This window comes from Diadema antillarum, unplaced genomic scaffold, assembly GCF_040938485.1.
Source record: "Diadema antillarum isolate AM-2024a unplaced genomic scaffold, OU_Dant_1.0 seq00000462_RagTag, whole genome shotgun sequence".
Classification (NCBI taxonomy): domain Eukaryota; kingdom Metazoa; phylum Echinodermata; class Echinoidea; order Diadematoida; family Diadematidae; genus Diadema; species Diadema antillarum.
Genome location: NW_027271433.1, coordinates 1745969 through 1773596, shown reverse-complemented (window position 1 = coordinate 1773596; position 27628 = coordinate 1745969). Strand labels below are relative to the sequence as shown.

Genomic DNA, 27628 nt, shown 5'->3' with positions numbered 1-27628 from the left:
CAAGGTCAGCTAAATGGAATTTCTTAACCTATTTCACGGTATGTTCTAATTCATGAACATTGCTCTCGTAATTACACGATACCTGGGGAGTTGTAAGATGCACCTGATGTTGAGGGAGTTCGAGGTCGTAACTTTAAATATCACGAAATGGAACATCATGTGTTTGAGATTGCGATACTCTTTCTAGATAGTTATCGCTGCATTCAAAGTTAGGATGAGTTCGCCTTCGGAATGCCCTTTCGTTATAAACCATTTCATGCAACGATATGAAATACCTTAAGAAACGGTTAAGTTATAGTTGGTGTTGTTTCGATGTAAAAAAAAATGTTTGCAGAACTGTTATATTTCTGAGGCTGATGCGAAAGAAGCGCGATGAATTGGACCCATGTTTCCACAATTCGGTGTTGTTTAGTGGTTATTGTTGTCGTTGTTGTTGTTGTTTTGGGTGGTTTTGATGGCGTTTGTTACTCAGAGTTGAGTATTCATGTTATTTGGGGCAACATACTAGCCTGCATGCATTTCGATAAATTGATATAGCGACTTTAATGGGTCAGTTTTAATTGCCATGCAAGACAAGTTTCATGTGTCAAGAAAAAAACACAAGGAGTGTTTGCATAGGAATGTACAGACAAACAATTATGACCGAAACATTTTATGTATCTTGTTAGGTTTCTCTCCTCACATGACGGTTTTTTCTCCTTCTCCTCCCGTCTCTCTCCCTCTCTCTCTCTCTCGCTCCCTTTCTTTCTCTCTCTCTCTCTCTCTCTCTCTCCCTCTCTGTCACTACATTTTTCCTTTCCAGTCAAGCGTAACTGCCCCCTTTAATTCGCCCTCGCCCCCATTCTTGTCATGAACTGAATTTAAGCAGTAAATATGAATTCCCATGTATGTTTAAGGTAACATTAATAGATAGAGTCAAATAAAGGAAAACAAACAATCAAACAATGAATGGAAGAGTTTCAATTAAATCGCATTAACGAAGAGAAAGTTATTGAGATTTTAAAGTCTTTTGGGATGTAATGAATAAGTCCTACCAAACTCTGGGGTATTTACATTTAAAGGACAAGTTGACCTTCCTGTACATGTGGATTAAGTAAATGCAGTAATGTCAGTAAAACACATCAGTGAAATTTTTACGTAGATCAGAAAATGCGTTCAAAAGTTGTGGAATTCTACAGTTTCTGCTCATTCACTGCTGGATGAGAAGATTACCACAGTTTACGATGTCACATGCGTAGAATGATATGAGGAAAATATAAAGAGCATTTCACAGAATTTCATTTGCCATTTTACCTCTGACGAAGATTCTGCAAAGAACGAAAGCTCAGGCCTCTTGACTCCAGATTTCATTTCTTCAAAAAAAAAAAAAAAAAGGCCTACACATTCCCTTGACTTATCAGTGACATACGTTTACGGTATTATTTTTCCCTTCCTTCTAAAAGAGGCAAGTCAAGTGCTCTTTTGATATGTTACGAGAAAAGTGAATATGTTACAATTTCTATATATTTTCTTTATATCGTTCTACATCATTATTTTTTTTTGGTGACATCACAAGATGTACTAATCTTCTCATCCATCGAGTGGTGGTACTGAAACTTCAAGAATTCTTGATTTTTGAACGGATTGTCCAAGTTTTCTCAAACTTACAATGATGAGTTTTATTTAAATTGCTGCATTTTCTCAATTCACATGTATATAAAGGTGAACTTGTCCATTAATGCAGTAAATTGTCAAATCTTTCAATTGCAATGAACAATTCTCCTATTAATTTACACAGAAACAATAACGTGAAAGGGTATATTTTGAGTTGACAATTTTAACCGCTGCAACTCCGGCCGCTTCTGTAAAAGTCATCAGATCAAGTTATATTGATGTCTACAAGTATAATATTGTGATGCGAGGGATGCAATTTAGCATATTTCGATTCATCTAAAAATGGAACTAAATTCAGAGAAAATGTGTCTGCAGGTCAAAGCGAGATTTTCAGTGGGCAAAAACATTACCTTATGTGGTAATGGATGCTGTTTCGGAAACTTGTATGAAGCGTTGCAATTCATAATGTATTTTATATGCGATTCTCATGTAATGTTTATCTTTTTTTCCCCTTCCAATGTCAACCTTAACTCGAAGGGGATGTGTCACATGCAATGAATAATCGAGAAAAGAAATATTAGAAATATTATCAAGTGAACACTGTAAGCATTTATTGCAACTAGGGAATGATGGTATGCCCCATACAAAATATAATGTGTTATAGAGTCATGATACAAAATCGCCAAATGACAAAGATTGATGATTTAACATATTGAGCCTTGTACCCAACACCACCGTTGATAATGAAGCTTAAACTGTAACCATCAGACCCAAATTTACTTTTCTAAATTGATTTCAAACAAATTAGTCTCAGTCTGTTTGTTTATATTGACATTTAGATGTCCGATATTACGTACATTATGATAATCAACGTTAAAGTAGAATTACGACATTGTCCACATTTAACATATTCATAATTCAGCTCAGCGTCAACATGAAAGATATTTACATTTAATTTTATATAACAATAAACTCTATGCTCATGAGACGACGGAAAAAAAAACTACTTCACTTTAAAAGAGTGATATGTCCTTTATTACTGATGATCCCGCTGGTATTTCTGATTGAACTTATGCCCGACACAAACTGTACATGTAACAATCACCGATAATCTGTTCATTCTGTAAAGGAATTTTATTATGCAAAATTTGGCACAGGGAAAGAGGCTCGAATGAGTGCAAATAAAATTTACTTCTGTCAAGCAGAGCTGAACAGATTATCTTTTATCTTATTTGTAATTGTGGCATCATTACATGGCAGAAAGATTTAGTTGAACAAAAAACATCAACAACAAACAAACATAAACAAAACAAACTGTTGATTGGAAAACGGATGTAGCCTGTTTTCAGACCCTTGAGAGTTACGAAACGATTCAAGGTGGTCTTTGTACAATCATCCCCGAGATCATTATCGTATGCAGCATCACTTCAAGAGCAACTCTGTGTTGATTCGCTGATTCATTTCATATCTCAGATCATGTGACCAACTCTGACCAATTGGATGCGTTCCTCTTCTCTTCCTTCGCTTTTCTTCTCCTTTCCATCCTTTCTCCTTCTCCTTCTACTACTACTACTACCACTACCACTACTGCTACATCCATGTCTCTTTTTTCTTTCCTTTTTGACCAATGTGGTATTCGGCAGGATTCCATGGGCAGGGTTCCAAACTTTCTCTTTTCCTTAACGATACTTCAATTCATCTTTCCATTGATGTTCTCTACCAGAGGGGCCCACATTCTACAAGCTCTGTCTTTTTAGAGAGTCCCTCCATTTTGCGCAATGTCATACTTTTTTTTCGACCACTTAAGTTTTTCTCACAGTGTATAATTACTATAAGGTTCCTCAATTATTGTATAGTCTTTTCATTCTACAATGTTCTGTTTACCTTATTCTCTGTTATCAAAGGAATTGAAATGCATGTGTTTGGTCGAAAAATGAAATAAACTTTGAAACTGAAATTGAAATATTCCCCTGAGTGCCGACCGGAACGACAACAAAGGAGAGAGTTACTCAGACAGCAACAACAAAAACAACAACAAAAACAACAAATTCATTTGTTTATGTTATTTTGTTGTTCTCTAACTGGGTTAGTTGGAGAAAATTCCAGGTGCCTCTAGAGGATTTGAAGAAAAACCATTATATACAAAAGTAGTTTCATCACAAATTTCGTAGACTCAAAGCCTCTTCTCACATTATGTTCGACGATCGGACTGCGGTCAGGGGTCGGCACTATCAATACGTCCAATAGCAAAGCGACAGAACTCTGAATTTCCCAATACCGTGTTCATGTGTTTATCGAAATACAACACTTCAGTATCTAGCTGTTTTAATAGACATCGAACATGATTTCACTCTTAGTTACAGTGCGAGAACAGAGAAAGAATCTGGGATATCAGGTTCAGCAGTTCAACATCGTTTTAGCTTGTGATCCTGCGCTTGTCATGAAATACCGAGAAGGATTCTAATTCATCATGTGGAAGCACACCCTGAACGTGAGATGACAAATTTTAAGGACCCGCGCCCTGTTTCTTTTCCTCATCGGCTTCCTTTCCCTTTTCCACGTCTGCACCATCGGTCTTCTTCTCGGAGGGTTCTTCGTCAGACTTCGGGGAATTCCCGGTACCATCTTCGGCAGCATCCTCGTTTTCCTCTGGTTTCTCAGGTCGGAAGTGTCTGTGAAAAAAAAAGGAAAAAACAAAAAAAAAAATCATTTCAAGCTGTTCATTGTAAAACAACAACAATCTAGCACCTTATTACCGTTTTCTGGAAATAACAGCATATACTGGTCATTGAATTTGTCGGGATTTGTCGACTTCGTTCGTTGAAAACACGTGCATTGCAAAGCAAGAACTTGGAGAAGCCTCCCTCACTTCCACATAACATGCCAAATGCAGAAACAATTCGATATTCCATGAATACGCAGTGCAGAAATTCTTTGTTACACCTATAGCCTTACAGATTTGTGAAGCTGCGGTCATACACTGTACAGGATGTCCAATTCTCGTACTAGATTATTTGCTAACATCCATGGTAAGGGGTGGGTACACCATTGTACTTAAAGTTCACATGCACTCATTTCGACATCGGTAAATTTGGATTATAACCTCGCTTTGGCAATAGCAGATTCCGAATAGCGAACCAGTAATGAGCAGGTAGTGAGTTCTTGTGTAAAGCTATTCACAAGACCCGGTTATCCTCACACATGTCAAAGTTCGTTACTGGAATTTGCGAGTTGACGATATAAAATTCATCATCTGCGATCAAACTTCGAAAGGATCGATAATTTGACGGACTTTTTTTTTTTTACATCGCGCGTCCTGTGTGAACATTCCTTCAAATTCGTGGCACTGATCTAATGGTACTACCGATTATGTAATATACACATAAAACTTGAATAGCAGTTATGGAAAAGTTTATACTGTTGTGTATGTGAATACAGCATGCAAGACAACTAAAGGAGAATTCCGTGTCACCTGTACACCCTAAAGGCCACTGTCCAGCTAGTGAAGAAGATGATACTGAAAGGACCGAATATCATGGGGTAGATGATCATACGAAGGAACAGCGGGAAGTTGTCCTCGTAGGAAAAGGCAATCAGGGCCAGAGCGAGCCCGACGTGCTGGGCGCCCGTCTCGAAGGCGATGGTGCGGCTCTGCTTGTGCGGCTGCTTGCACATGCGCGCGATTCCATAGCCGAGACCCCAGCCGATCCAGAGGTGGGCGAAGGCGGCGAGGTAGAGCTTGGGCGACGACGACCAGATGCGGGGGTTGATGTAGCTGATGATGAAGATACTGACGATGATACCGAGCATGCCGATCAGGCCAAATGGCTGAGATGATGGGGAAAAAGAAAACGAAAGGAAAAAAATGTAATACAAGTTTCAAAATTCGTTCCTAAAGAGACCCGCAAAGACAAAAAAGCAAGCAAACCAACAAAACAAATAAACTTTAATGAAAACAAAAAGCAGGGTAGTGGAATATCAGTGTCACACAGTTAATATCGCCAAAAAGTGTACATTCAATAAAAAGGGGAAATAACCAAAATGACAAATAGGAGGAAAAGAGAAGAAAGAAACGGAAAGACAAAGCACTGTCCTAGTAGTACTAGAAGATCATAACATCACCGAAAAAGGAAGGAAACGGAAGGAAGGAAGAAAGTAGAAAATGAACGAAAGGAAAAGGAAGAAGAAAAGGATGGCGCAGAGGAATAGTGGTAAGAGGAGTGAGGTGGTGTTTGCAGTGGTGTGAGTGGCAGTCGTGGTAGAAAGAAGAAGATGGAGAAACAAACGAAGCCATAGAAGAAGAAGAAAAAGAGAAGAAACAGAAGGGGAGAAGAAAATAATAATGATAATAATAATGATAATAATAATGATAATAATGATAATGATAATAATGATAATAATAATAATAATAATAGTATAATGATTATACTACTACTACTAATAATAATATCTATAATAATGATAATCATAATGATAATCATAATTATAATCATAATCATAATAATAATAATTACAAGAAGAAGAACAAGAACGAGAAAAAGATGAAGAAAAAGAAGAAGAAGAAGAAGAAGAAGAAGAAGAAGAAATAGTAGGGGACGGAGAAGAATGTCAAAGGTTACAAGATCTGGCAGCCCTTATCGTTACCCTACCTTGCCGATGAGCGTGGCCCACTTCTTCGACTTCCATCTCACCAGCATCCCGATGGCGACGGGGCCGATGATGCAAATGAGGGCGACGACGATGTCCGTGTACGGAATGACGGCAGCCCCGTCCGTCCAGCGTCGACTGTAGATGAAGAGGTTGAGCGGCATCGAGACCATCGCAAAGAGCGTCGAGATCGTCGTCATGATCACACTGGGTGAGAAACAATAAGAATTGATTGAATTATTTATCGTACAAAAACCTGTATTAACAGAGTTCTACAGTTTAGAGGTTAACAGGAAGTATGATGTTGAGACTGTTGAGACAGGAAATGTATATTGCTAGTCCGAACTTGACTCGTGTGCATCAAAAATTAGTTCTTGTCATCTGGTAATAAGACTGTTATGGCAATGTTATCATTATGATCTGGGGTAAAATAATCTGACCTACGACATTCTGCACCGATAAAAGAAAATAAACTCCGTGTTAATGCTTAGCCTTCTAGTGGTAGTCAATCATTTGCGAACCTTGGGGATTAGGCCCTACTTAAAAAGCACAAAGAGCAAATAGCACTGGACAAACCAATATTTCCATCGTTTCAGACTCTCTTTAAGGTTCCATATCGTTTTTGAGGGACTGGGTTGCTCATGTGTTATTTCACTTACACGTACTTCATAAGAAAATGTAGTAATTCCTGTGGGCCTGACAAATTAAGGGTGAATTTTTTGAAAAAAATAATCTACCCCTTAGCAGCCCCTCTCACCCATATATTTAATTTATCCTTACTTAACGGTGAGTTTCCAGACTCTTTTAAAATCGCCAAAGTTATCCCCATTTATAAAAGAGAAGATCCATCACTGGTGAAAAATTATAGACCCATCTCATTGTTACCTGCAATATCGAAAATTTTAGAAAAATTAGTTTATAAGCGTCTCTCCTCGTTTATGATTGAAAATGAAATATTAAATGTGAATCAGTTTGGCTTTAGGAAAGGATTTTCTACCGATTATGCTATAATTAAATCTGTTGATAATATTATTGATGCGCTTATTAAAAAGGAGCACATAATTGGAGTTTTTATGGATCTTAGTAAAGCATTCGACACTATTGATCATGACATTTTATTTGAAAAATTACATAATTATGGCGTGAGAGGGATTACTTTGTCATGGTTTAGAAGTTATCTAAGTCATCGAAAACAATATGTTGCATTTAAATCCAGTCATTCGTTCCATTTGAACGTGTCATGTGGTGTCCCTCAGGGATCTATCCTCGGGCCCCTACTTTTTTTGATTTATATTAATGATATCATTAATTCCTCTCCTCGTTTAAACTTCATTTTATTTGCAGACGACACCAATGTTTTTTATTCCCACAAGGATACTGTAACATTGGTGGATACATTTAACATGGAATTAAGTAATATTTCGAAATGGTTTAGAAGTAATAAGCTTTCATTGAATATTGATAAAACATCTTTTATACATTTTCATACGCTTCAATCTCAACCCACCCTTCCTCAAAGTATTTCTATTGATGATATAAACATTGCTGAGAAACATTCAACCAAGTTCCTAGGAGTGAACCTAGATAACAATCTAACTTGGAATACTCATGTCCAGAATATTATAACAGCAATATCTAAGGCAACTGGTGTGTTAAGGAGAATAAAATACTTAATTAATGATCAAACTTTAATGATGTTATACAACACCTTATCTCTACCATATGTAATGTACTGTAATATTGTATGGGGCAACTGTAGCAAAACCAAATTGAACACAATTTTTCTTCTTCAGAAAAAGGCTCTTCGTATATGCACACATTCAAATTTTTTGGCTCACACTGATCCCATATTTTATCGCCTAAAAACCCTAAAGGCCCATGATATACATTCATATTTAACTGCTATATTTATGTACAAACACATTCGAAATTTATTACCATTTTTCCATAATGCCCTAGTTACTAATGATCATATTCACTCATACCCTACCCGTCGTTCCCATGATTTTCATTTAAGTAATCCAAAGCTTTTACTTGCTCAAAAGTCGATTAGACATCACGGTCCGCATACATGGAACACTCTTCCTGAAGAGTTGAAACAGTGTGCCTCCTTGTTTTCATTCAAAGCAAACTTAAAGAAGCATATTTTATCACAGTATACTTCAAATACGAATTAAGCCCGAATAATTTATATGACTTATGTTGGTCTCCCGATAGTAGCAACATCGTAAGTCATTCCCTCTTCCAGCAAACCAATTTTATCATTCCAAATCCCAGCCTATCTGCCCCTGTGCACTCTCAAGCACTCGCACGCACATTCACCACCTTCACACATCAGAGTTTATTTTCCCCTGCTATCCTCGCAGCAGAATTTGTATTGTTTACCAATTTACCTACCTACCTTTTCCTCGGGCCGGCCATCTTTTCAAGCAATGCTTACAATGGCGGCCCTCTGCATTATCATTTCCTAAATATAATATTGTTATTGTAATCCCAGCTGCATAGACATGCATACTGTAATATCATTAATTTCCTTTTATATCATTGTTTATGCAAGTCAAACGACTCTGTTTCAAATATACTTTGTATATTTCCCATGTTCACGATTATTCAGTTTATGTACAATGTATATTGATTTGCAGAAAATAAAGTATCTATCAAACAAACAAACAAGATTTAGAGAAAGATGAGATCGAGTCCTACCATGTACCATGTCTTTAGACGATATAAATGTTTACCGAACATGTCAGTGCCTCCTCATGGTAAAGACAGCTGCTGCTGCCTGGTTTGAGCAACCTGAGTAAGTAGACCCACATTTAAAGCCACTATTAGACTATCGCTACCACTAGCCACCAACGCACCTGAGGCAAATATCGCCGTCCGTCCAGAAGGTGTAAATATTGGACGTCGTCCCCCCGGGGCACGAGGCCGTGATCAGGTTGCCGATGGCGAACGGCATCTCCATGTCGAGTATCAGGGCCATGATGAAGCCGATCAGAGGCATGAGCACGACTTGGCACAAGAGACCGACCCCGATGCCGATAGGTCGCCTCATCTGAAAGGAGAGGAAGAGGTCGAGTATGAGACTGATGTCGTCAATACAACAAAATCACGGTTCCCAAATATGGTAACTGGTGACTAACTGGTAATACCTTTTACACTCCTTTGAGGCATATCCCATTTTCTACCAAACGGTAGGAAAAACCATAAGCACCCCAACAAGGTGATTGAAGAGTAATTCGACCTCGAAGCAATACGGGTGGGTACAATGTGCTCTATAAATTTTCGGTTAAGACCAAAGATCCCGGGGACCGGAACTTTGTCAACTTTAATTCTTTCTAGAATGTCTTCTTCGAGTTCGAGTTCGAGTTCTTAAGTGGTCGTCATCATAAGTTTATGCCATTATTTCTGAGCGTTATCATTACTAGCGTAACTGTCGAAATTAATTCATTATCATCATCATCATCATCATCATCTATTCTATCGGCATTATCATTATCGTCATCATAGTTATATTATCTTTAACATTTTCATTGATATTATTTTTTTCTATCATTGCGATTATCATAATCAACATCATAAGCGTCTCATCATTGATTGCCAGCACCATGCTAACATCATTTATCTTTCACATTTTTGTACAGTAATTGCAATACAAAATTAGTTTCCGTTCTATTCAGTTAAATCGAGCTTTAACAGGAAAAAATGAGGGGAACTGAGCGGAAACAAGCAGGGAAAGAGGCAGGTGAGAATATATCGGCAGTTATGCAGCGTCAAGACTAATTACATTGGTAGATCATAATCTAGCTAGTGCTACCAGATATATGGTTCGAGTGCTAAAATCAGTCCGGCGTACGAGAAGTGTGAGGGCCCGACCGGGGGCGTGCTCGAAGATTCTCTGATCGCGTGCAGAGAGAATGTTCCTGTGTTCCTGTGTGGTTTACCACAGTTTGTCATTAAAAGTGCAATCAACTGTGATGTCTCCGAGGTGTTGGTGCTTTGGTGCTATATTTATCATAATCTACTCAACATCAGGGTCCCCGTGACCTTGTAAGCCGCTATAACAAATAAGATGTTCGGGCTGTAAGTTTTTAGCATTATCTTAAAACCTTGTCACACGACTAAATCTGCGAAGACATCAAGGTAAGTCTGCCGTTGTTGGACGACGTGACTCGATGAAGCAGGATTAATGGTAATTTCTATACTATGTTTAATGCAAGAAAACAAGAAGAAGAATGAAGATTAAAACGGGGAGGCGACTAGAAAGGAGATGGAGAAAAGAATGAAGAAATTGCATCATATGTTACTGACTGGTATCGGACAATAAAAAGCTATTGAATTCGCCTGTACGGTACTTTGTCGCTAGCACGTAAGTTTGGGTTTATTAATTTGCTTTGTTTATAGTTTGTTGGTCAGTCTATTTGTGATATCATTTGCAGGCAAGCACATCGAAACTTTACAGGCCCTCCACGAGGCCTCTACAAAATGTCATCTCAAGAACGCAAAATCCCATAGAAGACAAGATTTCAAGAACTGCCACAAGCTGCGTGCATAGAATCTAATACATCTATTCCGTGGTTAAAGGGGATGGCTAGTAACTGATCAGTGGGAATCAGTGGGAATGCTGAGGGATGATTGTTCCAATCCTTGTGGGATTCATTTAAGAGTACATTATATATCTATTCTTGTGTGAAAATTATTTGCTTCAGAATGGTCTCATATTCAAGTAATGTGCAGTTTAATGCTTCCAGGTAAGCGTCCCTGGTCAGTGACGGGGCATTAATCTGCACATTACTTGAATATGAGACCGTTCTGAAGCAAATAATCTTCACACAACAGTAGATATATAATGTACTCTTAAATTAATCCCACAAGGATTGGAACAATCATCCCTCAGCATTCCCACTGATTCCCACTGATCGGTTACTAGCCATCCCCTTTAACCAGCGTCGCTTCCGTTAACCCTTCAAAGTCTAGATTAGTCATTATTGTTAAGGTGTCCTTCGTGGCCCAATATTGTTTAGCGTGGTATTCGTTTTTGTATTCCTTCCTCAGCCACCGACTGCCCTAGATGACCGTTTTACCAGTTGGTGCGTACCTGGTGGTAATTCTACGTGGCATCCAAAGTGAGTGACATATTGTCCTAGTAAGTATATGATATTATGTGCCATTCCCACGAGGACGGAAGTGTTTATCCGAAACAAGGTTATACGTGTGCTTCCCGGAAAGAATGAATGAATCTCCCTCATATATATATATATATATACAAAAGAAATTAATAATAACAATTCCCATTGAAGTTTGGCTGCCAGATGGGGCCACAAAAAGATAGCCTTCTTGGAAGTTTGGTGGCCCGACATCAATTTCTAGTGGACCCGGGCCACCAGGCCACCGCTAATGTCGAACTTTGCATATCATTTGTACAAAGGGCCCTTAATGGATGAAGAGTCATTACCACTTCATTATACTCACGATGACTTTAAAGTCCTTCAGCTCAATGGCCGCTCCCATGGCCACCATGGTTAGCCCCAGCGTGATACCAAGGATGCACTTGTTAGCCAGTTTCAGCTCCTCGATGTTCTTGTGCCCTCCTCCTCCTCCTCCTCCGTGATCGGAGTCGTTCCTTCCCGCTGCGTCGCCATGGTGATCTTCTTCGGGACTGTGGGTGTGGCAGTTGCTGGGATGCGATCCGGCTCCGGCCGCGTCCGTCGCCATCTGTTTCGTGGCCATCATCAAGGTGGTGGCGGCCAGCTCTGTAGCCGCAGCTACCGCGGTTGCTAACGTCGCGTTCGGCATTGTCCTCTCGATTGGTCAGTAAACCTGAAGATTTTGATCACGTAATTTGCCTGATGCGACAAGGAGATATTTACAAAGAAAATTCTTAGATGATACTAGAGTTTTTACTTGTTCAAAATACTCGATAAAAGATATTTTATTAGATAGCACAATATTCCTTGATCAACAGAATGAAGCCTCGTGGCATGAGACGTAATTATCATACTCCCCTTTTGGAAGGAACCGATTCAATTTGATTACAATTCATATTCTGTCAAATTGAACACAAAGTGAATTTGTTTTGATAGCATCCAGGTATCGAGTGTTAAAGGGATGGTATAGTATTGGTGCAGATGAGGATTGGGCTTTTAACTGTTTTGCAAGATGCCAAGAAACCCATTATGAAATAGTACAGAGCATTCCATTCTAAAAGGAATTCAAAGTTTATTTGACGAAAAATCGGTCTTGGAATGGCTGAGACATCCAAAAACAAAGTAAAACAAAGCGACCGTAAAAAAAGTGGATCCCACCTTGTAATTGGATCTCTCTTTTTTGGATATCTCACACATTTCAAAACCAGTTTGCACCAAAGAAACGTTGAATTCCTCTTGCAATTACATCTTCTTTCACAATTCACGAGAGGTTTCTCATTATCTCACCAAAAAAATGTTAGAAACCTGAAGTTAGATCGTAACCAAAACTATACAATCCCTTTAAGTCACAAGGTCCCGGAAAAAAAGGGGAGATATTGAAATGATCTATCTCGACATTCAATCTGCATGAACAGCAAGAATAAAAGGTTTGTGTTCTACCCTGGTACATGACAAAATTGCAATGAAAATACCATGAGTGACGTCATAAAGGTAGATAGAATGTTGCGTATAAATCTATCTAACTCGTAAGCATATATAAACCCAATCCAACCCGCTCTCCTGTCTCTTTTTCCTTAAGCCCTTCGTCTCCAAGATAGGGTACTTACAGTATTTATATGTAGTCTGACTACATAGCAAACCGATTCCAGTAACTTGTTGGTTAATCCCTTTCCCCTCAAAAATCCAAAAATCACATCCTCTAGCTGTTAAACAGATGCGAGTTAAACGAGGCGACAGTCAATCACGTTTTCAGCTCTAAATCTGCATGACAGGGAGTTAGGTTGACCGTACTAATTTTTCCCGGGCAACTTCGCTGCAGATGTTGTTTTAACAACCTTATGTTTTCCATTGTCTATAAAGACGATGCAGATGGAATCAACTGTAAAGGCTATCTGATTATCGCCACAGAAGGAAGTTCATGTCAGATCCTAAACGTATCATACTGACGACAGGACCCTGGGGTGTTGAGCTGTACATACAGGGTTAAGTGTCACTAACCCTTTCTGCGCCGGTGAGTCAAATGTGCACAAATTTCCTGTCATTATGCACAAACCTATATGGACAGGAATTAATATGGCACGCAGATGGTTAATGGGGTACTGGTACATTTAAAACTTTTACATTGTTTCCTTTGTTTTTGTTATTTCTTCCAGCCAAACTAAGCAAACACATGTATATACATATGTGTGTGTGAGGGTGTGTGTGTGTGTGTGTGTGTGTGTTTTATCATCTACAGATGATAGATAATCAAACTTTAAGTTGATTTCTCCAGGCGTGTTGCAAGAAGGCGCAAACCTAATGTATTTGATTGTGCAGTTCCATGCTAAAAGGGGGCTCTGGACACTAATCAGCTAATCGTGTCAATTCATGCATGTACGTATATAACATCTATCTACGAAAGTATCAAGAAAATACAACTGCGCGGTCAGCGCACCCTGGCAGTTATCGTATTCGTAGGTCACTTGCCCCAGACAATAATTATTGCTAGATGGGATGTTCCTTAATGATCTTACGTTTGGGAGTTTGTCATCGTCCTACGTTTACCTTGTGGACTGTTGCGTGTTTGGTCACAGATTGCTGTTATAGTTTACTTAGTCTAAGGCCAAAAAAAAAAAAAAAATTGTTGCATTGGCGTAACCCGCCCGACCCTAAAAATTCCGCCGACCCCATGTTTTTTTATTATTTTTTTTTTGCTATCGATATCAAATATCTTGTTGATTGCGATCGCGATCGCACAAACCCGGAAGTGGAAACGGCTCTGGGGATATCGGATGTACGAGGGAGAGATCTAGCGCCTCGCATAAGCCTTCCTTGATCAGTACGTCATCTGTTTCCAACACGGACACGTACTCTAACAAGATTTATTCAGTGTATACGTAGCATTCAGACTGCGATGTATTGTGCACAGTTTTGCCATAGGTTTCTTGTGTGGAGAACTTACACGAATCTGTATATGTGGGACTGTAATAGAGATCGCCGTGTGCGATGAAAAGATCGCACATATGGGTCAATTTGCATCTATCTTATCTAAGTCAAAATAGTAAAATATGAAGTGAAAACATTCAGGATAGGGATTTCAACATCTTTTAATTCTGTGAAGGGGTATAATTCCAGTAATATCGGCCTCATAAATGATTTGTAGAATAGATGAACACAGCACATTCGGTTCAGCAGTTGTAACTGTTTACTGAGCTGAGCATGTAGCACGAGTTTTACACGTAAAATGAAGGTAGCAAAAAAAAAAAAAAAAAAAAAATCCGCCCGACCGACCCTATTTGAAAATCTCATGTTACTCCAATGCAACAATTTTTTTTTTGGCCTAATGGCAAGTGGGACTAAAAAGAAAGAAAGAAAAAAGAGCTATGAAAATATTATCTTATCGAATTCCCCGTTCCTCGCGTGACCGGAAAGTTTCCGTGCCGTGAATACGTATGAATGACTTTCACTCTCTGTAGAAAACGAGTTTCCATGTGGCGCCTCTGACCCATATCACCAGAACAGAGGCCTGTTTTCATAAAGAGTTGCGATTGATCTTACGCTAGGTTTATTGAGCGTAACTCGTTGAATCGAGCGCAAGTTCAATATTGAGCGCAAGTCCCGTCACTTATGATTTCAAGAAAAATTGTCACTAGAATTAAGCGACGTTACTTGCGATCAATTAATCTCCTCAACTGTTTATGAAAGACAATTTTATCCAAGCATGCATTCACCATACATAATATGCGCGCATGGGACACAGTATAGATGGCGGATTTCAATGTCAGGTTGGATCGTTCTATTAGAAGACGATCTAAATTGAGAGTTCCCCGACTGGTCAAAGGTTCCTTGTTGGCTACGAACCATAAGAGGTCATCTTTGGGGTAGAATTAATTCAAGGAATAAAGATTCAGGGCGCCGCATCGAAAACATTTCGATATCACACGCAGAGTCTTGAATTTCAAATTGGCACATACCAGCAGCCGTTCTAGTTGCCTAAAGAGTAGATAATCCAATATTGTTAAAAAAAGAAAGAAATGCACGGTGTTAATGTAGATCCGGAGTGTACTTATACAGGTAGTTCTCTGCACATACGATGAAATTGAAGTCGCTGAATATAAACCATTTTAGCATGCTAAAAAGTATTGATTACAGTTGTTTACCCATTTCTTTTTTTCGTGAAGATCAGGTCAATCCAGTCTATTTTATCATTGTTATTATTATTGCTCACAGGTTTCATACTTTTCCTATCATGATGCCATACGACACCAAATTCTATCCATGTCTCCGAAGTGTCTTTTCCACAATGATTATTTTCGAAACGCCTTTCCACAGAAATTGTGTCCTATATCCAAAGAAACAAGTAGTCTAAATAACGAAAGCAGATTGGTTCTTATTTTTATGTAGAGTTACACTAAGATAGAAGAAAATAATCAGACAGATCAAAATGTAAAAGACGAAGGGAAAAGGAAAGAAAGTAAACAAAAACGGACAAGTGGAACATGTCTTTGAGAGAAAAAGAGAGAGGGGCAGTCAATGGAATGGTGTATTTTAAATTAAAAGAATTCTTTTTTTCGACGTACTAATTGATCGGTTCTAATAATACGATATTTATCACAAGGTCTCATTTATCCAGGGTAGCCTCTTTAGCGCTGGTCTTCCGCAGATGATCATTATGAGTAGACGTTTAACGGCAATGTAAAAAAATTGATCACCGTCGTCTGGCTGAGTGGTAGAGATTAGTATAAAGCTTCCGTTGTAATTCAGAAGGTGCATATTCGTCATTATAAGAAATAGGTTCAATTACAAAGCCAAATTATGTGTATTTGTATTTGTATTTGCATTTGTTTATTCACCATTCATGAGATGGATAGACCTTTCAGCAAATTGCAGTTTTTCGAAGGGATCCAACCAAAGTAAAACCAAAGCAAAAACAAAACACAGACATAATTCAGTAGGGATTAAAAAGCAAAACCAAATAATACATTTGTTTCGCAGATTAAATCATAATTCTAATAAAAATACACACTCAACGAAAAAAAAGAAAGGAAACACTTTTTCGAGTTCAAAATTTTCATAGAAGATTTTAATGAAAATCAGTGTATTGTATATTACAGGTAATCTAATCAACCTAGTTAGTCAATATAAAGGGAAACATCACGCATGAATGAACACATTCGTTTGTGTCCTCCAAGGCACAAAAGTAGAAATTGCAAAAATTGACATATTGTCTTTTCATTTGCAAATGTCATTTAAGATAACAATTATAACAAAAGACCATTTCAACACAATGAGAGACATGAATGAAATAGCAAAAATAAGTTTACGTTCTCTTATCTCTTTATAACTTCAAACAAAATCAGAGTGAGAAACTTAGGGGCGGAAAATAAGAATTTTCTCTCAACTCAAACTTCAAATGACATAGGGGGTAAGGGCACAAAGATGATTAAATGAACAGAATATCTTTAGTTCATTCATTCATTCAATTTTTGTAATTTAAGAATTCATGAGACAAGTTCAGGAACCAAATATAATTTACAATTTTCCTAATTTGAGAAATCAATTCAAAATTCTACCATTTTTTGTTGATATTGCTTCTTCCGTCATTTCATTTGAATTTAGATTTTACAGAATATTCTTCATTTACCTCCTTTGTTTCTAGCCTTTATTGATATCTTGGGCTTCAAAGATCATTATAGAGATCATAGGTTAATTTTTACAACTTAATCCATGTTATTTGCTGTGTTACATATGTCCTTTGTTCTTACTGTTACATTGAAGAGCATTTACGCATGAATGACAACTTGGTCATTTCTGCAATTTTTACTTTTGTGCTTTGGAAGAGAAAAACAAAGGTGTTCACTCATGCGAAAAGTTTCCCTTTTTATTGACTTACTAAGTTGATAGCCAATTAGATTAACTTTCGTTAATACGTTAACATTTCGCCAAAAATTCTATGAGAAATATAAACTTGAAAAAGTGTTTACTTTCTTTTTTTGTTGAGTGTATTTCATGCAATCATTGTTGCAAAATATTGAGTTCAAAGTTGTTGAGTTTGTAACATGTAACCATATATTAAGATAATGCTAACGACAGTCACTGTGGCGATGACAAAAACACCAATAATGACAATGTAGATACAGGGTAATAATAACTTCAAGTGAGTAATCCTAATACAAAAATCTTAAGTAGAAGCTATTAGGCAACAACAAAATTATCATGGCATGTTTTCTGGGCTCACCGAGGTATTCGGCTCATGACTTTGCTCTTTGGCAATGTTTAGAAGAACATCGCTCTTATACTAAAAGGTTCCACAGAAAGTTCATCTTCTCATAACTTTAAAAAGTAATGAATGACATTCACTCAAGCTTCATGACATACTCCATTTACCATCCTATAGTTTGAAATGAGGATTGATACCCTTGTTCATTCTTTTTGCACCACGCAGTACAATTATTACACCTTTTTAAAAGAAATAGAAGAAGAAAGAAAGATAACTTCGCCTCATCAATCATGGAAATTCATGATATTGCAAGTATACCCAAATGCTAAGTTAAGGTAAAATCTTAAACTACTTACCTCAACTGCAAAAACTTCGTCCACTCTTTTCTGGAACAAATCCTCGAAAGATATTCAGCCAGATCGACACGAAGTCATCCGGACTCCCAGGGAGGCTAATTGCGAGTGCGATGAATTAGAAGAACTTCACCTCATCGCAAAAGTTTGCCGAGGGTTTGTGTGTCATTAGCATAACCTTCCAAGGTCAGCCGCGCGGTCTGTACCCACAACCCGACCAAACTACGCACAATGGAGTTAAACTTGAACCCACTGCGCATGACTAGATTGGAAAATGGGCTGGTGGGATGACTAAAGAAAACAACATTTTACATATTACGGAAATACCCAAAACAAAAACAGCTTGCTGCCGACGGAACTCTGCTTTGTTGCCACGGCTTCTACGTCTATAAAATAAGACATTAACGAAATAAGATTGTAAGGCAACGTGTTGTTAACATTTCGCTGGTTGTTACTGTTTCTTACGAGAAAAATAATTATTGAAAACTAGCTTACTCTCTTTTGTAAGCCCTCGCCCCCACACCCACCACAAACATTTCGACAATGTTTCATCGGAAATTGCAAGGATACATACAGCTCCAGCGGTATTTCATGTTCACGTCCTGTCTGACATAATAGCAGTACGAAACATACGTGTGGAACATGCGGAATTGATACCTTCTCTATACCTCGTTTGATTAAAAGCGTTTGGCCTTCGTTAAAATAGATGAGGTAAAATGATCGATTGCCTTCGTTTAGCACGGTGATTTTTTGTTTTTGTTTCAAACAATATTTTATTTCGATTCCATCATCCATCGTTGATTACAATTCAACATTTAGTTGTGTTGCTTGCTGCGTGACATTTCAAACGTATATCATAATACACTGTATTACAAAATAATTCTTAGGACTGTCATTGTGTCAATTTCTGATTATTCTACTATATAATACACAGTAACTGCTTCACAAATATAATCATCCCGCAATAATTGTAAGATCAATTTTTAATAATGCTTAATGGGTCAGCAAAACCAATATGTATGTACAATACACATTACAAAATATATCCATTGACTGCGTCCGTATACTCATCACAGCAGTAATTATTAGATAATGAAATCAAATATTGTTAAGGGGTCAAACAAAAGGCCTGCATACCTATGTATCAGGGGTCAACAAAAAGCCTGCATACCTATGTACACACATACATACAAAAGCTCTACAAATCTACATGATCAATGTCTGTACATAATCCATACCTATAAAACATTACCCCTTCATCGCTCACCCGTATAACCTCATTAACACTTCCCCCTCTATAGATCATACCGGTTATGCGGATATTGCGTGAGACGCAACGATCTAATGTTTGTTCTGCAGCCTTCCAATTTTTTCAAAATAAAGACTAGGAAATATGACGACTTTTGGGATAAGAGATCGGACAGATCATTCCAAGAAAAGGACCCCTTTCCAAGCCTTCCTCCACAAAGTGAGCTTGTAAGGACTCTATAGGAGTAGAATATATGGACCCAATAGGTCGACCGCGTTCAAGATCATTGATATTTCGCACTAATATAGTAACGAGCTGTCCAGTCCGTGTATATCCATCCATTAAATGCGTGGAAGTTGCGGTGCTCAGGCCAAGGTTGGAATTAATAAATCTGAATAGATTGCTAAGTTTCAATCCAAATGATGCTGTTGTCAAGAACTATCTTTGTTGTGAGGGTTTATATGCATTCAGTAAATAGGTCTATTAGGCGTCGTGCGCCTATGCATTACGCAAGAATGCAAGTGCCAATGAGAAGACAAGATTCAGTTCCTCGCCCTTCTCGGGCACTTTCGGGTGCCGAAAAGGCGAGATCGTGTGAGATCGGAGATCTCTTCTTTTCAACTTCTCGGGTCCTAGTAGGCGAGGAGGCGGGTCGTGAGATCTCGCCTTCTCGACATTTTGGCCTCGAGAAAGCGAAAAAGAGAGATGTGAGATTTCGTCTTCTCTTACTCGAGAATCCGAGAAGACGAAATCTTACGACCCGCCTCGATCGTGATGGCAGATGTGTTCTTCTCGACTCTAAGACCAGAAAAGTTGAGAAGACTTCAGTCGAGAATTTTGTTAATTACTTGCATATATTATCATGTTATGCTGGTATATTCACTTTTGAGCTGTCATGTGCGTACTCCGCATCCTTGCTGTAAAATAATAGCTGCTCAGCTGCAGAGAGCCTGCTTTTTACCGTGGATAGATAAAAACACAAAAACGAACAAACAAACAAATGAGATCTCACCTTCCCGGGCCCAAAAAGGTGAGGATTTTTTTTTTCATCTTCTCGATGGCACTTATGAGCTTCCGTACTCGTCACACTATATTGTGGTTTCCCAGTCATTCCTGCTCACTGTATAATGAATGATGTGGACACCTACTCGACTCATCAATGTCATTTCCTGCCCGATTTTTACGATATTCTGTGAGTTGACTCATAGACAGGTATTCTCTCATTTTTTATGGGTGACATTACTCTGCTCCTTCCTGCCTTCACTCGGTGTATCCTGCTATCTCTGTATCTATGAATTTTACTTCCCATCTATCTACAGTTTTATTTCATTTCATTTCATTTCATTTATTAGGTTTCCACACAAATCATACAGTGTTGTGTTTACTACATCCGTCAATGACAATGTAAAGTGACACACAAATTATAAGTTATAAGTTCAGTATAATCGCATTTACATTAAAATTACACTTCTTTACCAGTTATCAAACCATTTACTTACATACTGTCTTTATGTTGATATTTCCCCTTTATCTGTGGGTACACCAATATACTTGGATGTTTTTTTTTAATCTATGATGTGTTGCAATAAATCCATATTTTATTTGCCTAAACCAATCCACGCATCTGTGTATCTTTTCATCTATGTCTGTCCGTATATCTATTCATTCATTCAAGATGTTTTCATTTAATTATCTATAAGTTAACACAAACAACTACTGCAATAAACAAACAAAGCACCCCCTAATATACACATTTGATTAACTTCCTGTATCGCATACACTTTGCGGTGTATAAGCAATTCTCGCAGGACTTATAAAAGCGCCATAAATGATCAACCAAGTCAACCGCTCCCGTGATGCCCAACGCCCAGTTTAACTCGGACAGCAGTGATTTTGATATCATGATAACCATCCGAGGTATCCCCCTCCCCCCCCCCCCCCCCCGCTAATATACATTGGCACAATTCTCCCGCAGAAATTTCAAACTGTGTATGATTTTCGTATATGGCCAGTGCTCCTTGAACGGAAGGACAGGAAAAGGGCCGAAGGAATAATTATAATCACTATGTCGCTTTGACTCCTTCAAGATGTTTTTTGTTTTTGTTTTTTTTTTTTGGGGGGGGGGGGGAGGGGATTATGATGATCCTAGCTGGGCGTTAACATCTTAAGCAGCCGCATGCAAATTCATGACGGCGTGGTTTGTTTGTTTCAATTGAAGTTATTGTATTTCATCAATCTTTTTCAGAGTTGACCCTCGCTGTCTTGAAGGTAGGTCTATATTAAAGGCATCATACAGTGAAACACTTGTCTTCTCTCTGTGTGTGTTGTAGCTTGACACGAGTGTTCATGCAATGAATAATGACAACACGCCTAGTTCGGGAGCACAGTGTTTTAGTCGATTGATGAATCACACCGTTAGCAACTGATGGAACATTGTTTGACTTTGCCTGAAATTGTATTTTCTCTACTTCCAAATAATAATGTTTATAATGATGGTGTACTGTATATTTATTTATTATGCTTTGAGTGATCCATGTATTACAAGCCTTGCTTTTTAGTGGACCAATCTATTTTCATACCTATTTTTTTTTTGTTATCCTTCAAAGCATGCACAGGTGTTCTTAGTTATTCTACTTATATCATATCTTATTATAGACTTTGCGATTCACATTATGTTATGTATTCTTTCCTTGATTGAAATTAATCAAGCAATGTGATTGCTTTACGCATGCTTTATGTTATGTTTTGTTTAACTCCTTGTTGGATGGAAAATAAAAAGCTGAATTGTACTGAATTGAGTTTAATTGAATTAAGTTGAATGGAATTGAATTGAATTAGTCTACTGACAAACACCACATAATTACGAGTTCACAGAAATGAAAAAAAAAAACCCGTAACACCAAGGAAGTATTATATCTTCTTGACCACAGATTTCTTCTTTGAGCTATCGAAATCTTTGGTGTATTGGAATCCGAAACGTGACTTAAAAAAAAAACACACACACACACACAAAACAAAACAAAACAAAACAAAACAAAACAAAACAGAAAAATCCACGTGCATATGGACCTAAGTGCAAAATCAGACAGCTTATAAAAGAGGGGCATGCACTGTCTCGAAGTGCCTGAAACATTGCTAAAGTTTGGGCTACTTCCAGAAGCAAGAGCAACGATCGACGAAAAATTGTAAAGAAAACATGATCTTTCAATAATATGCAAATTATTTAACATTAACTTAACGCTTTGATTGAGCAAAACTGACACCACTCGTGATGTATTCTATTCATTCTGTTCTATTCATCTATTCAATGCAAGATCATGATTTTTCTCTCTATTAACAAGAAAGTCCTATACCATGCTAATCTCTTCCTTCCTTTGATTAAATCATGAAATTGAAAAAAAAAATCACCTTTCAGAGGCTGTAATGCTCCATCTTTTCATGTGATTCTTATCATTCAAGTTATTTCATAAGGTAGAATACAAACCTCTCTATTTGAGCCCGGTTTGGGGCAACAGAATGTGCAAAATACAAAGGAATAAGAAAAGAAAAAGAAAAGGTAGGACGATACAGTTGTAAATGTTGAATTCTTTGTAGTTATTAAGTTGAGGCAAAATCTGTTTGTGAGAAATTTACAAAATGATGTGCCAGTATTAATACTATTCAGAGGTTATGCATAGTCTGCATGAAGAAGGAGAAGCAAAAGAAGAATAACCAGATGAAAGAGATGGAAGAGGAGAGGAAAGATCAGAAGAAGAAAAAAAAGAAGAAAGAGGAAAAGAAGAAAAAAAAAGAGGAGGAGGAGGAGGAAGAGGAGGAGTCAAGGTTCAATTATTTGTTGCCATGGTTGCCGAAGACCTTCCCTTTTTCTGTGGCCTGGGAAGACCACGAATCTAGCTGATAATTATGACTCTGAACACTCATCACTGCCAGCAAACGCCGGGCATTAAACCGCGGATTAGAAGCATCGCGGGTGAGTCAGTGAATCTACTGGAGGAATAATACCCTGGGGACATGATTTGTTCCTGACCATCTAGTTGTATTCCGACAGTAAAAAACGTCTCTTGAGAAATAAGAATCGGACAAAGAGAAATCGAGCAGACTTGACCGTGTCCCCGTCTCCTGATAAGCCAAGTGGACAATAAGCCAAACGAGTGTATAGTCACGCACGTCCGAATGCTACACAGAAAAGACAGGCGGTAAAGGTGTGGGCATGAAGCTATTACTCCATGGTATGGAGATAAAACCCAGAACAGAGAGAAAAAAGAGGAATATTTAAAGAGATAGTACGATAATAATTGGCTGAGATGAGAATTCAGCTTTTAACTTTTTGCAAGATACTTAAAAACCACTTTATGAAATGTTAGGGCATACAAGTTTGAGAGAAATTCAAAGTTTATTTGATGAGAATCGGTTTTGAAATGGCTGAGATATCTAAAAACAAAGTGAAAAAGGTAAAGGGTGGGTCTCACCTTTTCTTGATAGAATAGCCTTGGTTTGATTTTCATCAAATAAACGTTGAATTCCTCTTAGAATCATAATTATGTTTTTTTCATATTTCATAAGAGGTTTCTCATTATAAAAAAAGTCATTATCAAAAAACGCTGGAAACCTGAAGCTCCATCTAAACCGAAACTACACCATCCCTTTAAAGGTGATATAAGTATACGGAGAGGAGGAATAGGACAATAACTCTATGCAAGAGAAAGTGGTTAGCACGAGGTAGTGAGGATTTGAAGAACAAAAACTTTGGAGTAAATGAAAGAAATATAATACAAGACGAAAAAAAATGATGATACAGTAGAAGGCATCAGTGAAATCCATTTGTCAAAGAATGTCATCTACAAAGCATTTCTCTTTCACAAAATGAAGGTGTGTATGTTGTTTACTTCGGGAGTATCTTTGTCTTCTTTCTTTTTTATAATTTTCCTCCTGTCGCTTCCACTAAGTGGCGATTCTCCGTTAACATTGATGTCAATACATGACTCACTCAAATAAATGATTACTCAAAGTAAGTTACATGATAAATGTTGAATAAACCTGTAACCCCCTTTCGATTTAAATAGAATGATTACTTAAAGTTATTAGAGACATTAAATCAGAAGATAAATGTGCGGGAATTAGCAGAAGAAAAAAATGGAAAAGAACACGAGAGAAAAATACGAAATGTTTCCATCCATATGTCACAATTTCAGGGCTGGGAAGATTAACATACCAACATTCCTGTCTAACCACATCTTAACCCCTAAAACAGTCATTTAAAAAGATCCATGACAAAGACAGGAACAACAACAGCGGAAGAGGGCAAAGTTCGTCATGAATGGTGTATGTAGAAGGACCGACTCATCCTTACTCCCCTACTTACTCGCGTTTCCTGCCGACGAATAACTGTCAGAACCAATATCATATCCTGCCCATGATGCGTCGGAGCTCAATTTCAGCCCGAGGTAAGTTCTACAACTATGGTTCCCCCTGGCGAACGGAAATGGTAAGGCGACCAATTTCACACCAGTGGAAACATCAGTTTGTTTCGTCAGTTAACAAAAAAAAAAAGGCATCATAAAGCAGGACGGGGTCTCAAAGTTCTGGCATAGAAGAGTTACAAAGTTAATTTTGCTCAATATGACCTCCTTTGAGTATGACAGATGCAAAACTTCACCCTAAATATAGAGATAAAAAATATAAAAGTACAACTTAGAAAAAAAAAACAACAACACGTGATGATATTGAATTGGTGATCTAGAGTTCGTATGTGTGTTATAAGAGCTGTATTGCCGTAAATCATCTTCAGCAAAATCATTGCAATTCTGGGAAATGGAAAAGAACTATTTCGTGGTATCACAAAGAGTCATGTAGGAGGCGTAACTGGCATCTACAGGGGTAAAAGACATTTACATGGAAACTTTAACTTTTGTGGTGTTTTGGTAATTGTAATTGAAACTAGTTGATCTTCATGTAATTCAATAATTATCTTTATTTTCAAGTAACTGTATTTTCGATTCGCTAGAGTTGTCCTGTATGCCATTTCAAAAGGAACATTTCAAAAGACACAGTATACAGTGGACTCCCGTTATAACGAAGTCCTCATGACTGGCAGTTTCCTTTCGTTATATGGAAATTTCATTAAAACCAAACAAATAAACAATAAAGACACATAGAGTGGACAATGTTGCGGCCTGAATTTTGACTTCGTTGTAACCGGAATTTTGTTATAATCGTGTTCATTATAACGGCACTGCACTGTACAAGAAGAAGCAGAAGACAAAGAAGAAGAAGATGATGATAATGATGATGATGATGAAGAAGAAAAAGAAATAAGAAAGAAAGATAGATAGAAAGAAAGAAGAAGAAGAAGAAGAAAAAAGAACCCTTGAATTACTTGACTTTTATGATGTGACTCTTCGTCTTTCTTTCTGGCATTGTTTCGTTTGGCTCGTCTATCACACATGTTTGCAATTCAATCATGTCAATCCCTGTCAACTCCATTCTCAAAAAAAAAAAAAAAAAAAAAAAAAGAATGGCACTGAGGGCGAAAATTGACTGTTCCGGTCTCAGGAACCCCCGAAATAGCAGTGGATTATATGCATCATTCAAGCACACTATGCTTCTCCGGCCATTAACATTGGTCTGCAACTAAAAAAAAATGTCCACTAGAACTGTATCGTCAACGTCTCTGCCCATGGCTAAATAGCCGTCATCGTTCTTAACCTTGGGACTGGCGACTCAATTTTATCATAATTATCATTACTGTTAATATGATTATATATATCATTGCTTTAATTCTGAGTGACTCCAGCTTACATCAAGGTCTGGACCGGCGTGAGAGATGCATAAACTCAGACACGCTTTGATCAATTTAAACGCAGAAAGTAGATTATTAAAGGGACATTCCAGACGATTTTTATAATTTCACATCACGTAGTACATAAATCGACAGCTCCATGTATAGATTTGTGGAATTCATTGTGGTCCTTGCGCAGAGAAACAATAATCTGAAAAATCTTAAATTACACTGAACAGTGCTGATGACATAGAACCTCACATATTTCAGAAATGTAGCAGTGTAATTCCATTATAATACCACTTGATTAAAAAGTTCATCTGTGTAGAATGTATGCATGCCATCTTCTTTTGTTCTGCTTCCTTGAGCCCCAACTCATGCATTCTTATGGTGAGGCTGCTATGTCACCATCCTTGTTCATTGCAATTTGTTGTACATTCTGAAAACATTCTCATTCCTCAACCCAGTCACTGTAAATCTGAAACTCTGTACTCAGTATAACTTATTTACAGTTGTTCAAATCTAAAAGTCTGAAACTCATCCGGAAGTCTCCTTATAGCATTGTGTCATGAGCTAGGAAAATCAGTTACCGCTACCTGTCTTTTCATCGATTTCATTACTTCATGCAGGACGCCATCGAAACATCAAGTCCAGCAGATTCTTGCAAGTTATCAGAAATCATTAGAATGGCCCTGACCTACAGAATGTCACCTGTTGATGCTAATCGACGGTCCCTGAGGGCGGTTCGGGATCATCATCGCTATCTGGAGGATTGGGTAGCAACTGCCACAGCGATGGTCTAAATGCCACATCAGGTGTCATCTGCCGTGTCTAACCAGGTGACATCCAGACCCAAAACTGGGAAAAATCAAGGGGTTCACTTCCTACCCCTTTCTTTTCCCCCTTTTCACCAACCACTCCTTTATTGTTGACTAATGTAATTGTCCTTCAGAACCTTGAAGTATTTCCCCCTTCTGTTTCGACTCTGAAAGGTGTTGGTCGAACACAGATTTGGTAAAACGGCTGGTAGGTATACATCACGACGTTCAATGATAATTTCTCTAGTGGCTGGTAGAGATAGTGTTTAGACGAAACTTTTTTTTGGGTCGTTACTAACTTCGAATAAGGGGAGAAGGAAGAGAGAGGGGAGAGACAGTGAGAGGCGAAGAAAGAAACACAACACGTAAGGTACATTATAAAACTAAAGTGAAAAAAAGAACCAAACAACTATGGAAGCATTCCCATATCTTGATTTCTGTTGAAGTCAGTTCGGGCATGATGCTGGCGAATTGAAAGTTTGTGCAATTAAAGTACGGATATTTGAGAAGCATATGACTCAAAAGCTACCATAAATCTTCGAAATCGGAAGAAGAAGAAGAAGGAATATAAAGCAGCTTTGTGATAGTGAGAGAGACCCTGTCATTTTGCGGTTGGTCGATACCATACGTGACATCTGGCCGTATTGTGATGTCTCATTAGTCTGATGTAAGTGTGTGTCATTGGCCGTGACTTTTACGACATTGCTAGTCGATTTGACCTTACGTGACCGGAATTTGTGAATTTGTGAATCATGCACTTTCAAATTTGAAATGCAAATGAATAGATGAATCAAAATGACTTTGGAGTCTGGCGGACACCATTAAATGAAGAAAAAGACAAACT

General features: G+C 38.0%; 1 protein-coding gene across 1 annotated transcript; it reads right to left on the bottom strand.

The window, feature by feature from the left end:
• Positions 1–4099: 4099 nt before the first annotated feature.
• Positions 4100–12036, bottom strand: LOC139733185 (ileal sodium/bile acid cotransporter-like). The gene is made up of 5 exons (XM_071644027.1): positions 11713–12036; positions 9102–9295; positions 6243–6447; positions 5066–5421; positions 4100–4265 (listed from the first exon to the last, which is right to left on the bottom strand). The coding sequence occupies exons 1-5, from the start codon at positions 12034–12036 to the stop codon at positions 4100–4102; spliced, it is 1245 nt and encodes a 414-aa protein (XP_071500128.1).
• Positions 12037–27628: the final 15592 nt, after the last annotated feature.

Excerpts from the sequence above, each read along its gene's own strand:
- LOC139733185 (XM_071644027.1), bottom strand. The coding sequence starts at position 12,036 with ATGCCGAACGCGACGTTAGCAACCGCGGTAGCTGCGGCTACAGAGCTG. Across the intron at positions 6,448-9,101 it reads GACGGCGATATTTGCCTCAG|TGTGATCATGACGACGATCT; the intron begins GTGCGTTGGTGG and ends TTTCTCACCCAG. Across the intron at positions 4,266-5,065 it reads GTGGCCTTTAGGGTGTACAG|ACACTTCCGACCTGAGAAAC; the intron begins GTGACACGGAAT and ends TTTTTTTCACAG.